We start from the raw sequence: 17,979 nt of genomic DNA, 5'->3' as shown, positions 1-17,979 counted from the left end.
ATTCTCTATCCAGTTCACATGAAAGACGTTACCCTCACTGAGCGTGTCCAGCAAGCCGCTACGAAAATGGTAGCCGGCCTTAAATCAGTGGACCATGAAACGCGTCTCGCGGTGCTTGACCTCTTTCCCATGGAGTATTGTCGCCTCCGATGGGGCCTAATTCTTACTTATGCCCTATCTGAGCAAGGCTTGGCTAACAGGTTTTTCACAAAAATTTTCCTCATTTCGGGTAGTAGCCGCTTCAGCGGTTGTCCACGCTCTATCTAGAACCCAGTTCAAAGCACTACTAGGCACTTATTTATGCGAGTCCTCGCGCTGGCAAGCATAGTGCCCCACGTTGAGAACATAAAGAGTAGTGCCACATCCTTTATTCACTTGTGCCTTTCAGGTGAACGACAGCCACTGACCGAAAAGATCAAAATCGACCCGGGAAACTAGGGCAGTTGCCTGGATCCTGGGTATCAATCCGTGAATCCGTGAATATTATAATTTTTCTTTATATACTATTGTACTACCTTTAATCGGAGGGGTTGATTTGTGCTTCCGTTCCCGCAACACCATCAACAGTGTGATACACTTAATTTGCCCTAAGACACTAAACGATTTCGAGTACGAAGGCGACACCTTTCACCACCGTTCAACTGCTATTTGATTTGGACTAAAAACTACAGCCTTGCACAAGGTTATTGCGGTATTTTGATCGGTTTGTCTATATCGCTGTTTGCACTAAGAGGCCGTGCTCCGTGGCTCTGAAGCTCTTGAACGAGGCAAGAATGGCTAAAACTTTGATGTGAAGGGACTTTTTGAAGTTTCGACTGGAAAATGTAACTTTTAAGCTCTTCCTAAAACGATGCACCCTATCGGATCGAAGAAAAATGATTATTGAGACTGCAACAGCGTTTTTATGCTTTTGTAGCATTCGCTCTCCGTTTTTGCGTAAGGTGTAACGCTTTTTTAAATATGATCCCCGGTGACCTACACGGTCTCTACATGCGTGAGATGGGAGTGTTGTTGACACAAATCAGTGATACCTAAAGCGCCATTCAGCGACTATGTATAACTAATGAAAATGAAGTCGAAAATGAAGTGTTCATCGTGCAGGTTCAGCTTGTATAAGACGAACTGACGACAAATTGTTTACCAGGTTGTGGTAGTAGCAATTACCTTTGTTGAAGACTCCCCAAAGATGTGATAATCAGTAAATACGGTTGTAGGACGGTTTTTTATGGTTAGATGAGAGTAAAAAAGAATGGTGGCTGAATGGCGGCTATGCAGCCATTTTGAATGCTGAATTTTGGCCTCATAATGATGAAAGCCGCACAAAACCAAATTATTAGAAGCAGCCGAAGATTCGGCTTGTACGAGTACTCGTTAAGATTATTCTGAGGCTAAAGTTGGTACTACCAGAGTGTCGATTTTTCCATCGAGACAATAGTTTACGCGTCACTCCTCTTGCCCCTAAAGTCACACTGCTAATCCGGCGGGTGGTCGTGGACGGTTTCAAGAAATTTTAAGTTTGAACGTTTTACTCCATCAGCGGTTCACTTTATCATGTGCTGTGTGTAGGAGGATTGTGAACCTAATACTTGTCTGTTGTTCGAGACAGTGCTGATGGTTAGCAGATACACTGATGATTCCACTGGTCTTGGAACCAGAACTTAGCCGTGAACTTTATTTTTGCCATCAGAAACTTGAAACTATTGGACGTTGTAATCGTCGTCACAATATTTATCCGTAAAGCCCATAAAAAGGCTGAGGTGGTCCTTTGTATCACGTCACTTCATCCATTTTTCCTTTTTTGTTTGTTGCCTATGTATCTGAACAACCTGCATTCTGAAAAAAGGTTAAGTGGCATTGCTTTTTAACACACATTCTTCCAAAAATGGAAAAACCGGACTTCGTGCACTGCATTTGTTTGTTCTGTTGTGTCTGTGTGAGCCGAAATTAGTGAAATTAGCTGCACGATGAAAATAAATAAATTATGTGGGTTGGATAGTAAGACTACCTATATCGTAATTTTTTGAACACTCATCTGAGTTTCATAGGAACAACTAAGAAAGTGCTGCAACGAGATTGCTGTAAACATACGTTGCCCTTAGACTGACAAGTATTGTTGAGTGACCGTAGCTCATCCTCTGGAATGCGGTAGAAAATGAGTGACAGAAATTACTGTTCATGGGCAGTTTTATAGCAGCGGAACTGGCAGTGAAAAAGATATGTTACGATGGTGGAAGGAGTGCACTCTGCAAAATATGGTTTCCACAGTGGTTTTGCTGAGCCTGGTTTACTGATCAAATTTTCCGAAAATAAACCTGAGATCTGGATCCAAATCTTACACCCTCTCAGACGACCTACGAGAATGTGTTGCAAGACGTGAACGTTCAGCCAAGACACAAAGCCGTATTTAGCGTATCTTGCCCCCAGGGCTTGTGTCACCCGCCTCGTATTGTCCTTGAGTCTGAACCTATTTTAAAAAATAGGACACCGTGACGCAAACGAACAGTTTGTATGTAAATCACGGGATTCAAGCAATCTAGTTGGTGCACTCTACTCGACTCATCGGCTGAACAAACGAACGAATTGTGTGAAAAATTTGTTGAACTCCCTTTTCTTCTGTTAGCGTGGTACCTTCACAAACCGTTTGCAACGCTCTGAAGTAATAAACCAGCTTATGTAAGGCCTTCTTGTAATATGACCACCCGTAATATGCAGCTTACCGCCCACCTTAGACTTTCTGATGTTTTTGCCTTTTGGAGCATAAAGAATCAATTGGCATAAGCCGCAGAATCTGTGCTGTGCCTGAGCTTAATCATCCAGCTGAGGTACGGTTCGGATTCGAACGCGTCCCAAAGTTAATATTTCGTATTTCTGACGATGGTTTGTGTGACGCAAAATATAACTTTATAGACTCGTGGAGTAATATCCCAGGTAGAAAGCGCTTGTAATTGCAACAGAATTGCAACGTAATAATCAATCGACGACAGCTTTCGTTGGATTGAAGCTTATTTATGATTTCTTTGAAAACTGGTGTAGCACGCTGCTAAAGAGATTTAGGATCTCGCTAGGATCACAGCTATTTACCCCATATATTATTGATCTACAACACTTTCGAGACAATGCGTGTTCCCATGGAAGATTTGCAGATCTGCAGATCCTTATAAACGTCGTTAAATTTATTGCTCCTACAGCAACCACTTTGGTTGCAATGGCCAGTGATTGTGTGCTACTTTAATCAGGTAGAAAATCAAAGGTTATCATGGCCTTAGCACTTGGAGGCAAAACAAAATGAAACTCTGGTGCGTAGTAGTTGAGCACATAAAGGGTGCTACGGTTGAACGATATATGTATATATATATATGTATATATAGACGGGTGTTTAGTTTATGGAGCGATCTGTCCCTCCTTATTTAGAGCTCCTCACCGAACGTACTTCTTTCGGACTCTCCAAGACTTGTATACACTGGATGGACTTGGACTGGCGAGTTTTCATTTTTCAGACTGCGAAATTTGGAAATATAAATTCGATCAGTCATCATCTGCAATCATCTGCCGTTGTTATCAGGTAATCTTCCAAATATCAGGTACTTGAATTACAAATGGCCTCTACAATGTGGCCATCATCCGCCATGATCAACCTGCTATGTGTGTTCCGATTGTGGGATATAAGTGTAACTACCTGCGGTTTTGACTAGTAGACCACCAGTTGTTAACTGTGATGCTTGTGTTGCTCTTTACCCTTGAAGATTTATCCTTCAGAACAACTTCTTTTCGGGCGCACCATGATCCATCTGACCGATTTTAGGGGCTTTATTACTGGATGACACTTGCAATGTAGGGTCTCCTACACTTTCACCACTTGCGTGAACATATCTGTGCGGCTGGATTCACACTTTCATTTAAACCCTGCTACTCAACTTACGAGATTGGCATCACGTAAAGTACATCCTCACTTAGATCGCTTTTTGCCAAAAAATAGAATCTGTTCGGTGCCTTCAGTAGCCGTACCTCTGCCAGTAACATCGTAGGGACACTGCTGCAGTGGATAATAGTGAATGAGATTGAATGACGTCGCGCTGTATAAATTTCTTATTTGGATTAATTTACAGGAACCACATAAGTCAGCGCCCTACTTGGTATTCGTCTGTGAATTTGGAGTTCTGATTTAATTCGGAACTATGAGCATGTCTGTAAAATTCTGGAAAAATACCAAGAGTTTTCAAGTTTTACAGTTGCACACTTTCAGAAAAAGTTGCGTTTTAAGGAGTAAGTCGTTTGCTTCGATAGCTGGGCTCATTTAATGGATAGATCTGTACAAGCCAACTTAAGATTTGAGCTGTTTGATCTTATTCTGGCTGCACTTCTGGTGCTTTACAACCCGCATTTCTAGCCATCCGTTACTTATTCTTGCTTCTTCTATTCTATGAGCCCACGACTGCAAGAGATAGAAAGCAGCGGCTTCAATACAGTTTCACACAAGCCATTTTAGCTAAAGATTACTAATAACTACCTGCCTTTGACTAAGTACAAGTGCTATAAAGTACCATCAGACGCAGAGAAAAATACACTTTCATTGTTGTTAGTAAATGGGAATGATTTTCTTAGAAGGAAATTTGCATGGATTCCTTGTTAAGTAGGACAGTGTATGCACTAAGCCGGTCGTTAGATAGGACACTATATGTTTCGTCCAGCCAGGCAAATTTCTTACCATCCGAGTCAGGAGACAGCCAAAATGGACTAGTTCTCCAAGTTTAGAGTACGTGAAACTACGAACGAACTCCTCAAATTGAAGTTAGGATTTGAGATCTTAGAAAATTAACATAGTAAATGGATCCCAGGGCTTTTATCTTGAGAACTAAATTTCGAATCCTCAAATTACCTGCCAGTTGTTATCTTGAAGTGTTGTACGAATGCCGCTGTATCACACTGGAATACGTTTAGATAATAAATCTCAAGTCTAGTGATTATTCCCTACATTTTTTGTCCGGTTTGGGGTGGAGAGGGCAGCCTGCTATCCATTCAGGTCACCAAGGAGAAGCTTTATTGTTCTCGGGATTCGGACGGCAAAAGATAAACCTTCCTTTGAGCATCGAGAAAAACATCAGAATATCTGGGGAAAAATTAATGTCTTGTTTTAGGTTAATTGTAAAAATTTAAAACCCAGCCAATGTGTACCAGCAGGCCTGTTTCTGTTGCAAAGAAAATGAGATGCGTTGTGAGGCGCCTACTCATTAGACTCAGCAACACCTATGTCTATGCTTATCTCAATCCATCGTCAACTATGAATCCTGCATTAAATATTCTGCACTTTCGTCCGTCCGGTAGTCTGATAACAGGGCTAAAGCGTTACGTATTTAAGGAACAAAGGCTGATGAATACTTGCCTTTAAGATGTAGTGAGAAACCAATCCGCACGGTATCGTAATCGACATTTGAGCTCACTTTTTTACCACTGTAGAATCCACGAACCACCTATATGAACGTTTCCAATATAAATTAAACTCACTAAATTCTATTTTGTTCCAGCTTACTGTTCACTAAAAGCTATGAAGCCCAGTTATACGGATGGGGGTTTCCCCCCACCACAGCCACAGCCTTTTCCATATGCCCCACCTGGTAACACACCGACGCTAGAATCTGTGCCTCAAGCCTATCAGTCCTCATCGGTTTATCCACCTCCTGACGGCTCCCAATTTCCTACGGGGCCCTATCCTGCTGCGCCCATTTCCGAAGGTCTACACGGCTTTGGTCCTACTTATAATTCGTACGGCCCAGGTCCTGCTGCACAAGGCCACTATGGTCCTGGCCCAATTCCCCAGGCCCAATACGGTCCTGGCCCCGTTCCCCAAGCCCATTACGGGCCTGTCCCCTTTGCTCAAGGTGCATACGGTCCTGGCCCGGGTCATCGAGGACCACCAGCTGGTGAGATAGGTTAATGTTTGAAATGATGCTGTCACTCTTCATATCTTACTAGCATTACCTTATTTTCAACGACATTGGTGATGAATAGCAATAAATGAAATTTTATTGTAAATCCAGGTTCATCAGAATTCGAGTCACGACTTACTTTCACCTGAGGGCCATTGTCATATGGAGCCATTTCAGGACATTTCAAATACTGTCTGACTCTTTATTGTTTTCCGTACATGTGAAGTAACGACTAATACTGTACATACACATTTACGCATACATGCGTTTTGGAATCCACGCTGCTCCAGGTTAGTTCCTGTTGCCTGAGGCTGACTATTTGTTACGTAGTTATGAGCTGGCTTCACAGTAATATCGGCAGTCGACGTGCTTGAAGTTCCGCAAAACTTATAAAAGACATGGTTACCTTGCATGTTTTCCACAAGACCACCATTCTTAGTGTATCTAAGTTTAAAGAAGATTATTCCATAGTTTCATGCCCCCTTCACTCATTAGCAAACTGCTCTCTCCCATCGGAGTGGTTCATAACCTCAAGTCGGGAACTATGCGAACAGTACATTCAACAACCCGCGTTTAGTAAAATTCCAGGAACGTAGGTGAACGGCCGCTCATGCGCGACCAGGTAAAGTAAATAATCCACCTCCGTTGGCACTTCTTAACATTGGACACATTAAAGGCTCCACACAGTTTCTCCTTCCACGGTTAGATTTATCCCCATACAACCACATTTTTGGACGCTTAGCTGTAGTATACACTACTGCAGTAGGCCATTGGTCCCAAAAGTGGATGCTTTTCCCCAGCTTATCAGTTATCTCATTCAGCTGAGCGTCCAAAGCTGAAATGAACGTCCTTATTTTCTATACAACCCAGTAACTCCTTGTATGGTCTCACAATGCCTCGGTGTGTAAAATCTATCCTTCAACATCCGGATACTTGTCTTTCCTGAAAGGTGGATTTCCAGTGAGACAAACAATATAAAATGACCCAGAGCTATGCTTTTCAATCCTTCTCCTATGCTATTTGTTTGGCAAAGATGAAGACCTTGGGGACAGTCTGAGATTTGTGCTAAAATGTAAAACCTTTCCGGCAGTTGGTATGATCTTCAAATAGATAGCCTTTATAGCCTACAGTTGTTTTTCTCAGATTTGGATGTGCAGCTCAACTTTTCGTTGTTGTACGTACCGCAGTTTTGCGTATGATGTTTTCTCGGTCCATGATTCACCCCCGCTTGCTGAATTCACCACATAGTACAGACACATCACGGCATTTTATGTGCGCTATTAAATAGTACAGTCGGTTGTCATTAGTAGAAATGGACTCACAACGAATAGATTCGGACATTTTGTGGCGGAGCGTACATGGAAGTGCCACTTACTTTGACCGATGAAAACGCTTCTGATCTTTTCCTTTGTTAAATAGAAGAAATCTGTTACACTGGGTAATTCCACCTTAACCTCGGCTTCCATGCACAGTGGGAGAAGTTAGAGAAAAATAGTTCCCAAAAGTGGTTACCAGTAGCCCTTCATATTCAGTAGTAATGCCACTTCTTTTGACAGTATATCACTGAAGCAAGACGTTTGTAGTTGCTCCAAAAACTATTAGACCTTCATGTTATGAACTGGACAACTTTCATCCAATGTGTACAAGAATTCCTACGAGGAATTTCTGAAGATTGTTCACTGTCTAAAGAAAGACTGCAAACTCATTTCAAAGCTTACGTTTCTTGTACATACGTCTACGGTTCACGGACCTTAGAACGCAGAATCTCTTTAAACGAAATTTGAAACATGCCTTGGCTTCTGTACGAAAAAATACTAGGAAAATCACGAATAGTTTAAACTTCAAACACCTAGTTCAGGTTGAGCACCGAGCGAACCACTCAAATATATAAAATTTCTGTGTGCAGAGGGATGTTGGACAGCAAGTACTAACACTACTGAAATCCGTTGCGACTGAGACTCTGGATAGTGAGTTGCACAAACAAAACACCCGGCTTATACAGTCATACAGCCTTGCGCGAAGATCAAAGGGAGTTCATCCAGTCAGCCTGTCCGTGGCATGACTAGTCAGTGTTTCTCTCTGATGACCTGGGCTGTCACTTGGGTTTCACTCGTCATTATCATCGGACATTGTCATGGACTTCGGTCCAACAGGATTGTGTTTATGTTTCCCATTCTCTGTTTGATCTTCCATATCCAGCATAAATACCCTTACAATTACTTTGATTGAGCACGTTCCTGAAGTGACACCATGCATTTGATTGACCTATTCTCCTAGTAAACTGGATGCCTCGACCGGTGGTGTTAGATTGTCCTCCTGGTTTGGAGTATCTCACGCAAATCAACCAGTTACTAGTGAAGCAAAAAAAGGAACTGTTCGAAAGTGAGTTCATGTACATTAAAAACACGCTTTTCTATTTCCCCGATTTTTGTTTTCCACATCCAACCACAAATGCGAGCCATTCGCAGAAACATTTGTGTTTGTGAGAAGCGTCTACCGTCTGTTAGGTGTGGAATGACGTTTTATGTATTGTGACATTATTGTTCGAGTCAAGTTACTACCCATCGATCGGTTCTTTCGGAATTATCCACACGCGGACAAAGTCCTTTACCATATGACGAAGCCAGTTCACCTTAGGTATGGAGCTGTACGAGCACCACAATCACACACTGTAACACCGCAGTATTCGACGAACACTGACTTGTGCGTAACCAGCCGGTGGCTGAACAGATTTAGTGGTGAGTCATCGATACCACCAGAATGTACCAGTGAAAGGAACAAGGCACCCACCGCGGAGTTATTTGTTAGGAAACACCAACTGAGCAGCTACAGACTATTGGACAGGAAAGCAAAACTCTCAGATGAATCTTGTTTATAGAAACTGCATATCCGTCTTCTTGAACACGTCGTCCTGAACTTTACTGGATACTCATTGACCATCACTCAAATGTAGATGAATGCTACAAAGCAGTTCCACAAATGCCGTAGTAAATCCTACTTTCCAATAGACGCAAAGCTGACTTACGAGAAAACATATTACTCGCATGCTTCATCAGTAGCATCCACCGTTGCACCACATTCTCTTATTACTCCAAAGACTTGTTCAAAGACTGCGACTGAGAACATCGTTCCTAGGCAAGATAAATGCCTACTTGTGTATCTAGCCCTCAGTCCAGATTGTGGGATTGATGGAAGCTTTTTGGATGTTAACACCATGCATCTAATGCCCTGTTTTGATGAAATGAATCAATATTCCATGTTTCAAACAGATCTAAGGTCCACTGAATATATACGCGTTAGGTGGAGGCACTTGAAAGTTTATTCAACAGTATGGAAAACCATGATCATTTTTTAATGGCTAGAGATTGTACATTTCGAATGAACCATCTTTTCGTCACCCGAATTTCACAGTGTTGCTGTTTCGGGTTGACTCAATGTTAATCACTGTGCGTTTCACTACAGTTGAAGGTGTTGGATGGTTCGCCGTTGGATAAATGACTCGAACATTAAATTCCGCAATTACCCGTTTATAGGTGCTAACTATTGGTCGTACCATTAAGCTGGCACAGTACCTCCGCCTTGAAGACTTTTCCATAAGAGGAAACATCCCATCTCGTAGATTATTTTAGGGACACAAATTTCGGTTGACTTCAGCACCACCTCTTCCAAGGGAGCGAACACAAAGACCCGAACGAGATGCACTTTTTGGCTGTCTATTCGATCCATTCTGCTCCTTATTAGGAGATAATACAATCATAGGCCCCTGTATTGTCCTGATGAGTTGATTTTTGGATAGCTGATCTGACGTCATAGACACTGTGTGACTTTACTTTTGTGGGCATGAAGAAACTAAGAGGATAATGTGACCTTGGATAAGAACACAACAGCATTTGTCGAAACGTTTCCGTCTGCATTACCGATGGGCAAGAACAATGCTGATCGAATTGATGGAAGAAAAACCACTGGCATCCCACTTAATGTCCAGCTTCCATTGATTAGTATACTTCTCGTCGTAATGTAAGAAGAATTGTTTGTAATGAATTAGCGCGTTTTACGGATTTAGCTAGGTTTAGCAGTACTAAAAACACCTGAAAACGTTAATGACCATTATATATGCCTCCAATGGTTCCACTTTGCATCAACTATGGCATACAAAATATTGAACATCCGGAAGATTAGCTTCAGACGAACCGAAATATTCCATTCATTCTTCAAGAAACCTGATTAAAACGTCTGCGTACAAGTAATATTTCATTACACCGATGCAAGTGTTGTTTTCGGTACATAACGACCCTCAAGGAGTGCCAACCATCTCTCCAAAAGGAAACACCCTGATGAATAATGTATAACTTTCAGGTCACAAGACTTTTCTCTACACCCGTGATGGAAAAGCAACTAGGACATGAAGGTACACTTAAGTGACTCGGTTTGTCTTTCGTTATCTCAGTTAACTCATTCGTAGGCATCATTTACAAATGAGAAAATTTAGCGTAATCTAACCCTTCTAGAGTTACGAAGTTTTACTCTTGGATGTCTAGTTTACAGGTTTGTCAGTAATATACATGACACTATGTATGGACGGGAAGTACCATATGTTTTGGCATCGAATGAATAAAAATGATAGTCCTAAGGTAATGGTGTGGAACAGAGCATCTGCGTTAAACTTTCCCAGGTTTTTCGCACCGATTGCTTTTACGGAGTGACTGTTCACCAGCTGAAAGTAATCATATTGGATCAGTACAGATTTTGGGCTATGATATTGCGTTGTTAGATTGACAATCCTACCTGTACTACACTATGGGGGAGTTGCGCTGAATAGTATCAGGTTGACGGCTAAACTGTTGTTCGAAAGTTTGGTTCATCGGCCAAGTTTGGCTTTTTTTCTGAGTATTTTGAGACTTTTCTTATATCCGATGAATTCGTAACCCAGTTGCTTAAGATAGCACATTAAACCGTGGTCCCGAATTTCGTGGAACTGTCAAGTGTGATTCGCTAGGGGCGGTTGAAATGAAAGTAGTGGGATTTACTGTGATCTTTCGCGTCTGGTTCAGAGTCACTGGTGGCCAGGGGTTACCATGGACAGATAATGCGGTTAGGAAAAGTAAATGGTTTGTACAGAGGGACCGGTTCGTTGATATTCTTTGGGTGGGACTGATATCGAATTTAAGATAGTCCATTCCACAGGTTAAAATTCCTCGGCATATCAGAATGAATGCAGTCTTGTCGATTCACTGTGTCCATACTCTCAAGCTCATTTTGAATTGGCATGGCTAAGAAATCATTGGATTTCACAAGTAACATCCAAAAATTGCTAGACCATACTGGGTATACGAGAGCTACTAGTGTGACGGTATTTCCTACACATTGCTTTCGTCTGATGGTACGAGTCTGGAGAGTGAGCGACTTGAATTGATTTTTCACAGGTGATGAGAGTGCATTAATTGTACTTGTTGCCCTATTAACTGGATTTCGATTCACGTGATTATAAGCCATTGACCTTGAAAATTGCAGACTAAGGACAAAGTATTCTTTCGCTATATTAGTTCTGTCCATAACTACTTATACTTTCAATGAGTGTGATCAGTCCAGTGGTCCGACTGCCCCGAAGTAGAAAAACACAGAAAAGGACGAAGGAATCAAGCGGTTATTGTAACCATTAGGCACATGGTGTATACAGTCCCAAGCAGAACAACACGAGGGACACATGTCAAAGGGCAGTGGTTTAAATGTGAATGCAAGGGAAAACACTTCAGCGGTAGCCCAGGAGTGAAAAAAACGGCTCAGAAGTTACGACGGACAGCGTGAAGAGAACTGCCTGACAGACTTAATACCCACTGAATGCCATCACATGTGTTACCAAAGCTAGTGACTGAAAGAGTTGACTTGATCTCTCTCCACTCTCTTAACCAGAAGTCCCGTTAACAGATTTGTGAAAATTGGCACGGACCATATTTTCAGCCTTTACAACTTTGTTTCTTCATGTACAAATGAGCGATGGACCGTTCATTCGCTAGGTGTGCCTTTCTCACAGTTTTTCTGCCATATTGTAAACATAAACTGCCAATTGACCTTGACCCAGCTTACGGACAATGCTAAGAAAGACCATGTGACTGCCCAAACTCTCCGGCTTTGCACATACAACCTACCGGTTACGTTTGGGAGTGCCCAAGGCTGTGAACGGTGTAGGACTGCGCTCAGTAGCTTATACATTCAGAGGCTGTCGGGGTTGTCAAAGATGAAACGAACTCGGAAAGTCGTAGTAGTAGCCTACTGGTACCATGCTTTCTCCAAAGCGTCTCATTGTAAGCCTACTTTCGTCTTCAAGCCAACTCATCTACAGTGGGCAAGTTTCGTGCCTCACACCTCTTGTCATCGTGGTCCAACGTTTGATTCAGTACATCTTCACATCGGCGATTATCCATGGAATCGTCCGGAGACCATTTTTTGTGAAGTTTCATTTACTTTTTGAAATCTTTCTTATCAGCTAAAAACTGAGTACTGGTTTTTATATTTATCCTTCAACGTTCTCTAAGACTCTCCAAGAGGTCAGCATAAACAAATTTGATCGTAATCTACTTTTGGTGACCATAGTGACACAGCGTTTTGGTTAATGTATGTTAGATTTTATGCATTATGGAATGTCTGTTATTTATCATTAAGGCAAAAAATATTGGTTGATTAAGCCCTGGGGATTTTCTGAGTAGTAAATGGGATGTGAAAAAGATGATGCGAACTGTCTGAATCGATCATAAAATGAGAGCTTATGGGGTTTCGATTCCGAGTTAGAATATATGGTACGATAAGATTTGCGGTGATATGAAGCTGATTAGGACTAACTGAATGACTCTGGAGCAAAAGTTCAAGACATAAGGCCTTATAGCGAGACATTTGGTGTCGGGTGCGCCTCTACGTGAGTACGCAGTGTTTGGGCCAGGTGAAGGTCCCTCATAGACACGTAAACTCACCACAATATTCCGTGTGGTCAGGGCAAAAGGTCCTGTAGGCGAATTATGAACGGTATATAGCTGTGGATTAGTAGTACTTCACTCGTGCAAGGGAATGCAACTCGTGAGGCTGGATATCTGAATGTTTGTTGAAGCAAGGCATTATCAATAACTTTTCGCTTCACTGATGTCAGTTTCGGATAGATCCGAAGCAGAAGGAAATTTCCTGCATATACGAGTTCAATTCATGGCTATTCAAGTTTTAGCCTGTCACCTCCAACGTTCAGCTCGTGAGTTGGCTTAGGGAAATGGCCATAATAGATGTGAATTTAACGTGGCGAAATTCGGTATTATCAGTTCTATGCCTTTAAGGCCAAGATAATTTCTACACATTGATTCATATGAGACCGGAGCCAGGCTAGAATCTTTAACATCTCTTAGATGTTAAAGAAGTCAAAACCAGCGAATCGTACTCTGGATGGGTTCTGATGATTTTCACTCAGGGGCTGAGGTGGTGGTGAAGTTGCCTCAAGACGGAGTGACGTGTAGCCACCTTAGTTGCATTATCCATCCAACAATCAGGTTGTTGTCCATTCTCCGAAAAAAACTCCATTCGCCCACTTCATTGGTTCGCACTCTTGGTTTCAAAACTGCTGCAGATCTTGCCTCATCGCCTAGACTTTCCATAGCTTCCAGCTAATTTTTCCTGTTCTTGAATATCGGGCAAACCTAGAGATTCGTTCCGTGCGACGAAATCTGAGTGCTTGTATTTTGTGTCGGATCGGTTGTTGGGAAACACCATCGTCGAATGAAACACGCTCATTTTCCAGCAAATTGTAAGAGTAAGAGGATGTACAGCTTCAGTTGTGTTAACCCATATGTTTTTGCAAAATTCCGTCGGCCTACATCACCGGTTGAATTTCCACACTTGATTTCACCCGTTTAATCATATTCTTACCCTGTCTATTGTCTTTCAGTAATGACAGATATAGAAACAGCAAATCGCTACGTGATAGTGAATACCATGGGACAGACAGTGTACAATTGCAGTGAAGGCAAGTCTAGTTGAGCCAGCTGATGGTTCGTCAACCGTCTATGAAAGATAAATGACTGATTTTTTGCTTACTGCATACATACCTTTTTCTGGTTTCGTTCTGTTTGTGACAGCACTGATGTTAGGAACTACTGCTATTTACGGGCTCTTATTCCATCCCTGTTTACTGATGAATGAGCATACTTCTGGAGCACCTCTAGGTACTTGACAATAATTTGCGCCAGCTTGTGTGTTGGAGCATACTTTCTACATTGATTCGCTGCCCATATGATTCCAAAGGTGGATGACATAACGAGTGGCAAAGAGTCCGGGTCGTGTTTTGGAGGGGATTATCCACAGCAAGAGCTGTACACTTATTCGAAGGTTCTTTGTTCAGATTAAGTTGGTATATAACTTTTTTACACATTACCATACTGACAGCTATCCGTGTGTAGTCCCTTAACCCGAGAACTTTGTGTTTCCAACTGAAGAACAGTTCATTTTCTTCTAATCGGCCCGCACTTGCTGAAAGTCTAGTTCACTGGGATATCGTATTTTGTTGTTTGGAAAGTGGAAATGTTTGTATGGGTTTACTTTATCCCCATATATTGTTGAGCAGTAAAAGTTTGCCTGTCCTGACGCTGAGGGACACATCAAGACATTCCATTGCTGTCGCACCTCTCAAGAGAAAAGACAAACAATCAATGTGCTTCATGCTCCTTGCTGTCAATCCACCTAGCTTCTTGGGACCAAACGTCAAGTCGTAGCACAGAATCACTGTAACGGCCCTTATTCAAGACGGGCCCTTTCGCCGATGGGTTTCACCCTGGAAGATTAGTCTGTTTGTGCGAGGTTTGCAAGCGTTAAGTAACAACCCCATAGCGTATGAGCGCAGTTACCAGTATTACTAATCGCTGTACAACTGTAGCGGCAGCGAAGTTCCATGTCCGTTGCACAGTTTATGAAGTGATGAAAGCACATGAAATATGTTTGCTTTTTGGGGAAACTTCGCAAAGACATTTACAACTAGCAGTAGACAAACTATTGTCAGTTTCACCCAATTTGTGTGTTTTCCTTTTCCGATCTGTTTATTGATGTCCGCGCACACACACAAAACAATTTTGTTGCTTCCAGGGAGATTCTGGCACAGCTGGCTTGGAGAAGATGAGCAAAGTTAACCTAAGTGGTCACGATATACTTCCGTACTTGAACTATTCGCTACATGAAGTATGCTGAAACTCCTAACAGAGATAAAGTTTTTGTACTGGTTTGGTTCGTCCGCTGTCATGCAACAGTGCGTCAGGTTACTTATGAAAGTGAGTCCTAGTAGGCAAATCTGTAGGTGGTGTTACTTGGTATTAGCCGCGAGAACTTGAGTTTGAAGCTTCCATTCTTTTCTATAAGTAATCTCTGGATCTCCCGTGGTCGATTGTTGGTAGAAAATGCGTGCGAGCAATGGATTATGATCCTTCTGGTTCACAACAGTCAGCAAGCTGAACTGATTTTTGGGGCGATTCAGTGTCATTCTTTTTAATTCCATAGTTTACAGCCTTTCCGTTGTATACCGATCGGTTGATGATAATTCCTCTGCTAAAATACGAGACAGTGTTGCATCACTGTTGCGTTTGGTGAGGTGAACTGACACCGTTGGACGTACTCTATGTGCGCATCCACATGTGCACAACAAGCCGACGTTTGCTCTATTGTTTGTTCGAAGTGCGGCCAGATTAATTTCATTGTTTCTCTCTCCATATCGATCGGCACTTTTAGGCCCACACATTATCGTTTGCCGCATCTACCTAATTCGGAGCACATTGACCTCAGCGACACAGTACGAAATTCAAATCGGTGGGAAGGCAAGCGTTGTCTAAATTAGTTCTCTCCTTCACATAGATCTCATTGTTTATTTTCAGAACATTTGATTAACGTTTTGGTTTTCTTTCGTATGAGTTGTACCTACTGATTTTCGTGGTGCCTCAGGTGCTTCCGAAGTTGGAAAAGCGTTCAACTAAGGTAAGGACATAAGACGGAAATGCATATCCCTGAGAGACCAAGTCTTATCTGCCATCACTGGAAGCATAACAACGGTCAATGGTTCTTGATAATGTCTAATCAAATTGTGGCGCGTGGGGCAGCGGATGAATCGGTTGTTCTTCAGTGTAATCCGCATAGTATCAGCTGAAGGTTAAATGAGATGAGAAACCAAAAACGTACCTGTTTGTATAACACCCCACGCTCATTCTATCACCATTACTGCTTTTCAGAAAAGAGCTACAGGGAGCTTGAGTGACGATACAACGAGGGTATTTGTTGTTGGATGTTTATGCATCTTCACTTCATAATAATGAACGTCTGGATTTAACGCATTTCGGAAACGGCTGCACAAAAGTGCAACAAACCGGTTGAACGGAAACATTTGCAGATTTGATGAGAGATACTGTTTGAATTCTAGTCATTATGGCTTGTTCTGGGGATGAAAGACGATGGGCAGAATTCCCTTCGTTCCACTTTTTGAAAATAGAAAGAATCAGTCTGCAGTCACCTTTTTAACGTTATGCCGTAACCTATCTGACGACGAAGGAGGCGGGCTGTCTGTACAAGCATGAGGGTACGATCCATAGATGATTACAAAGCACGATCGCTGTGTCTGCATCTGTATTTCCGAACAAGAAGAGTCACCAAGATCGTCAGTCAAATTAAATCGGGTTCGTTCATCTTATGAAGGTGATTACCACCAGACGGAATGTACTAAACGTAGCAGTACTGAAACCGAATTAGTGTTAGAATTTCTTCTGTTGATCTCTCCCCTTCCCCAAACAGAGTGCACAGCAATTAGATGAGAGTTGTTTGATGTCTGGTTCCTAAAAGAATTAGTATCAACCCCGTAATAAATGAAAATCCTTTCAGTATTAAAATGAAGGCAGCTTTAAGTGTGCTTTTCGCTCGAGATGTCATAGACTATTTTCCTGATTCTGTGGTGCAAATCTTAACTTTGTCCATCTTTTTGCTTCACACAGAATCAAATTTCTGCGCCCGACAGTGCTGCAGATCTCAGCGTCCTTATACTATGCATGTGCAAGACAACTCGGGCATGGAAGTGATACGTGTCAAGCGGCCATATAAATGTTACTGCTGCTGGGAGTGTCTGAGGTGAGCTTGGTCGGTGCGACTCTTGATGATTTGAGCTTCCTAATCTCATTGGAAGAGACAACTTATTCCACTGCGTTGTTTTCATTAACTGTCCTCTTACTGCAGCTGTATGCAGGTTAGCCGTTTCAGAACGGTCACATGGGACCGCCGCATTCTTGGGTCGTTTGAAGTGTACGGGATTCCCACGGTGGAATGAAATCCAGTTGCCCTGTTGTATCGGAGGCTGTTTTCTGCACCGAAGTGGTACAACTAACTGTTAAATTATCATAAGGTCCATGAAAACTCCAGACAGAAGCATGACCTTATTAAGCACTTTTATTTTCTATTCTAAATAATGAAGAGGAGTTGAGGCATGAGACACTCAGTTGGCTTTTTAGAGCGCTCCTTGTCCCAACATCAAAACAGTTTATAACCTCAAGAAATAAACGTTAGACATAGCCGAACTGTGGAACACTGCATTGCGTCGTTGTCAGACAGCCCAATGGTGAAGCAATCACATGTTTACATATCCCACTTCCGCTCATCTCTTCCTTCGGACGACTACCTCCTAAGACAGGATTAGTCAACTCCAGAAATGTCTCGGTTGAATACTGTCCGAGTACAGAGATCGGTCATCAGATATTCACTAGTAAGACAATCTGATAGCCTTCAGACGTTGTTATAGGACTTGACAGGTGCCTTGGTGGGAAGATGAAATATTCCAAAAAGTTATCTGTTCTTGCCAGAAAAACCAAAACTTAATGCACTTTCGAACTCTCATGGCCCCACGCTGAACCACTTCTAGGTTTCTTTCGAGTTCACGGACCCTCTGTATTTATCCGGGAAGAACATAGACTAAAGCCTTTAAGTTTTACCGGTCCACTTTCGGTTCCCGTTCCCTCGTTAGTTGTGACGGTGTGCGCCATTTTGGCTATTTTAGCGGTCTCAC

At 42.2% G+C, this 17,979-nt stretch overlaps 1 protein-coding gene across 1 annotated transcript in view; it reads left to right on the top strand.

Annotated features, from left to right (window-relative positions):
- Nucleotides 1-688: 688 nt before the first annotated feature.
- Nucleotides 689-17,979, top strand: part of T265_00773 (hypothetical protein) — a gene marked incomplete at both ends in the record, with an annotated part of 29,027 nt that continues 11,736 nt past the window's right edge. Inside the window, 6 exons of the mRNA XM_009164645.1 lie at nucleotides 689-767; nucleotides 3,412-3,562; nucleotides 5,523-5,932; nucleotides 8,202-8,306; nucleotides 13,846-13,923; nucleotides 16,919-17,051. Of these exons, the coding sequence (XP_009162909.1) occupies nucleotides 8,210-8,306; nucleotides 13,846-13,923; nucleotides 16,919-17,051 (308 nt within the window). The remainder of the gene's footprint in view (nucleotides 768-3,411; nucleotides 3,563-5,522; nucleotides 5,933-8,201; nucleotides 8,307-13,845; nucleotides 13,924-16,918; nucleotides 17,052-17,979) is intronic.

This window comes from Opisthorchis viverrini, assembly GCF_000715545.1.
Source record: "Opisthorchis viverrini unplaced genomic scaffold opera_v5_8, whole genome shotgun sequence".
Lineage (NCBI taxonomy): Eukaryota > Metazoa > Platyhelminthes > Trematoda > Opisthorchiida > Opisthorchiidae > Opisthorchis > Opisthorchis viverrini.
Note: the sequence above shows the minus strand (reverse complement) of the source record. Positions and strands in the feature narration are given on the sequence as shown.